Source organism: Macrobrachium nipponense, chromosome 19, assembly GCF_015104395.2.
Source record: "Macrobrachium nipponense isolate FS-2020 chromosome 19, ASM1510439v2, whole genome shotgun sequence".
Lineage (NCBI taxonomy): Eukaryota > Metazoa > Arthropoda > Malacostraca > Decapoda > Palaemonidae > Macrobrachium > Macrobrachium nipponense.
In genome coordinates this window covers 20,436,057-20,439,833 of record NC_061088.1, presented here as the reverse complement: position 1 = coordinate 20,439,833, position 3,777 = coordinate 20,436,057, and the positions used below count along the sequence as shown (strand labels likewise).

The 3,777-nt window shown below is 38.0% G+C and overlaps 1 protein-coding gene across 1 annotated transcript in view; it reads right to left on the bottom strand.

The window, feature by feature from the left end:
* Positions 1 to 3,500, bottom strand: part of LOC135214731 (MAP kinase-activated protein kinase 2-like) — a 94,014-nt gene extending 90,514 nt beyond the window's left edge. Inside the window, exon 1 of the mRNA XM_064249072.1 lies at positions 3,140 to 3,500. Coding sequence (XP_064105142.1) covers positions 3,140 to 3,343 — 204 coding nt within the window. The 5' untranslated portion in view covers positions 3,344 to 3,500. The remainder of the gene's footprint in view (positions 1 to 3,139) is intronic.
* Positions 3,501 to 3,777: the final 277 nt, after the last annotated feature.

Below are 3,777 nucleotides of genomic sequence, written 5' to 3'. Positions count from 1 at the left end.
AAAAGATTGAAGTTTCGTCAACATAATGTGATATATGAAAACCCCATACGAACTAAGATAAGCATGTGACGCTCTTCGTAAAATATGTTCTCAAGGCAGTTTTGAAATCCAATACGGCGGCTATCGTGTGGCTGGCCGGTCTAATCACGGACTGTCCACCATCTTTCCTAGCCTTCCCAGCACTCATTTGAACAATGTTAGCGTATATATGTAACGTTTATTGATCTTACTCAAGATTGCAGTTGTAATCAGCACAATAAAACAACATTTTGTTGCCTATATTAGTGAAAGTATCGAACTTGTTATTCCCGGGGTCATGGTTTGAACTGAATTCATTTTTACCTTGTAATCGGTGGTTTTATCCTTACTGCCATCACAACTGAAACTCCACAGAGCTTATTTGATTGTAATTATACACATTTTGGTCTTAATTCACTCCACATTGCACTTGAACCACGTTGCTGTTCCTGGTTCCTAAGCGCTCACTCCACAAACACAGTTACGAGCAGCAGACGACGACACTGTTTATGATGTGCAAAGCTTTATTCCCTTAATTGTTTACTTTACTCATTATTTAGTTTAACTTTACTTTGTTATTTCAGAATGTTTATTTAATTCATGTCTATTATCCCTTTTTTGCAACCAAATTACCCCGAAAAATTACAGATATTTCTAAAGTAGATACAATCCAATGTTTCTAACCTTGTCGTACATCTGGCTGCCAAAAACCATCTCGGAGCAGACGACGATTAGTGATTATATATATGTATTTTTTTTGCTAGCACTTTTCATTGATTAAAGTCTATATTAGTATTTTGATTTTTATAATAACTGTATGCCAGAAATAAATGTAACCTATAATGTTTGCATGCTAAGAATGGCAAAATCATCGTTGCCCCATTAGTGGAGCTTCACACATACGCCGATGCATTATCATAAACTGTTTCCATGAATTCTAGTTGTCATTGTAATGCTGTAATGATAAAATTGCTGTAATGATAAAATTGCTTTAATAGTTATGTATATATACTTTCAATACATAGGCTAATTTCACCAATTTCCACGTTTTGTGTAAGTCTTATACCCAGTTTGGAGGGTGAACACATACCAATTGGCAACAGAGAGAGAGAGAAAGGAAGGTGAAGGAAGAAATACAGGGGTGGCAGTGGAGGTGGGGGGAGAGGGTAAGTGGAGCTTTTTACATGTGTTCATATCCATTTCTGGATAATGGAGTTTTTGTCTCTTGGTACAAAGACAAGTGTCGTTATTCTTTACGATTAGTGATTCACGGTACCCTTATAAATTACGGCACTGGGTGTAATACACTATAGCAAAATCGCGTTCTGATATGAGTGTTCGTTACAGGAATATTGCCAGAAAACGTGCTTGCACTGTCTCTGAAACCCATAGTAGGTATGCTGCTTAGTTGTCAATCAAGTTTTTTGTAATCAAGTATTTTCTACAAGCTAGCTATTATATAAATTTGCATTTTTCTCAATAATAACATATGCTCCTCAATGCTAATTTTCCTCTTTTCACGACTTTCTGGTCATTGCAAATTCGGCCTCATTAATTTCTTATGGTGCGAAAACAGACAGAGGCTCAGGGAGTGAAAGCGATTGCGTCACACTACGGCGGTAATCCGACAGTAAAACATCTTCATATATCCAAAAAGTAAATGATAAAGATATAGGGTAAAAAACCGCATGGTACAGGGGTGGACCATGTACGATCAATGTGTACAACCCCAAGAAAAGTACATTATAACGCGTCCTGACACCGGAGTAGAGGTCTTTAGCTCCGTTTCTCACCAACAACAAGTCGCGTCTGATGCCCATCTCTGATGTCAGGACGCGTTATAATGTATTTTTTGGGGGGTTGTACACATTGATTGTACATGGTCCACCCCTGTACCATGCGGTTTTTTACCCTATGCGCATGAAGATTAGTATAACAATTACAAGAATTGCTGATAACAATCTGCATGAATAACTGGTAAACTGTTCTGCAAGAAAGTTGAGTATATAGCAATTCATTTACAACAGGTATGAAAGTCAAGATGTCGTGATGTCATAATACAGGACTTAAAAGAAAGTTCTAATTCCGAAAAATAATTACTTAAATTTGAGTCAGAATCGAGTTAATTTTTTAATAATGAATATTTTCAAATTAATCATCATAAATATGTAAAATATTGATGTTTTACTATATATTTAAACAATTATCTAGTGCACGCTTCGTCGTTGTCTTCTACCAAAACAGTAGTTTCCTTAAAAACGTCATGGCCAGTGACCGTGTTCCGATTGTTGTGATGAAAGTGCCCCAGCGTCTATGGGTACAAGTGGTGTGCAGATTTATCACAGGAAATGGGAAGTTTGTTGACACAAGTGACTCCACAAACATCGGGATGGCGTCAATCTTCTAAAATATTTAAGCGTAAGTAAAAATTTCGATAGTGTTTTGGGGAAATTTGCACTGTGTTGGCCACCCTTTTAACTACCCTGTTTAAAGCTTTAAATTTGGCCTTAATTTCTAACTTTGGAGAAAATAGGCTACTTACTTTGAAAGGAGAGTAAAGGTCTTTAGCTCCATCTCTCACCAACAACAAGTCGTGACTGATGCCCATCTCCGGTGTGTTGGGCCAGTCCATGCGGTTGTTTACCCTAACTCTCTAACCAACATGTGAGCTACTCTTTACATTTCATGGGCTAACATCAGGTCATTCGACCATTACATAGAGCAGAACTATTCCAACTTGCTATGAAATTAATATAAATACTGATAACCCAGAAGTTATAAGCCAATACGAAACTCCTACATAGGTAGCTAGGTAACGCAACTTGTGGAAATGTTGATAGGCTACCTTAACAAAAGATTAAGCGGTGAGACTTTTGGGCTAAGTTTAGGTACCTACCTAACTACGACTCCCGTCGGTCACAATTTTAACCTGTTTGTGACCCTAAGCCTGATTGAGAAAGGTAGTCAGGGTTAAGTAGGGGCATGACCTGAGTACCTTGGCTATCGGGGGCTTCAGGGTATCTAGGTAGGTAGCCTATAAGATTGGCTGGGATACTTTGGGTTAAAGAAAAAAAATATAAGGTAAAAAAGGACAGGGTTTTACGGAGATTAGAAATCCCACCTTAAGAGCATATTTCCGTTCGTCTCTCTTGCTAAAACACTCTACGACCTTGCCGTTGATGCCCAGGCCAAGAACATTGGATGATATAACGTAGTCCTCGATGATTGGATTGGGTTTGGTGTTCAATACACAGACTGCCTCAGCTCTACCGTCGTCTACCATATCTCCCAGTCTGGTGGCTTCGTCTACCATCATGGGCTCCATTTTGAAGCGTTAATGAAGCCGTCTTAATTCACGATAAAACTAAATAGGACACGGGCATATCCTATAAGGAGGCGTAACCTTGAACGGAGAAGGGCCTTGGTCTCCTAGTCGCAACACAAATACAACAAGAACTGAGCGGTGCCGGAAGTCGGTACTCGAAGTGATTCCATTGTGTTAGAGCCGATTCGGTGGCGTTATCAGCCATTCTTTTGACTAATCCTTAAAATATTACAATTTGATCAACGTAATATCAATTATTTAATTCGATAAATATTTAAATAAAAACATTACTTTTATCATGATGTTTTTAATCGAGTTAATTATAATTCAAATGTAACATGGATATCTTTTGTGTATAGATAACAGTTCAATGATTTTATCCTTTTAACTCTGCTACTCACTGAACTAGCCAAGTCATATATTCTACGATCTGA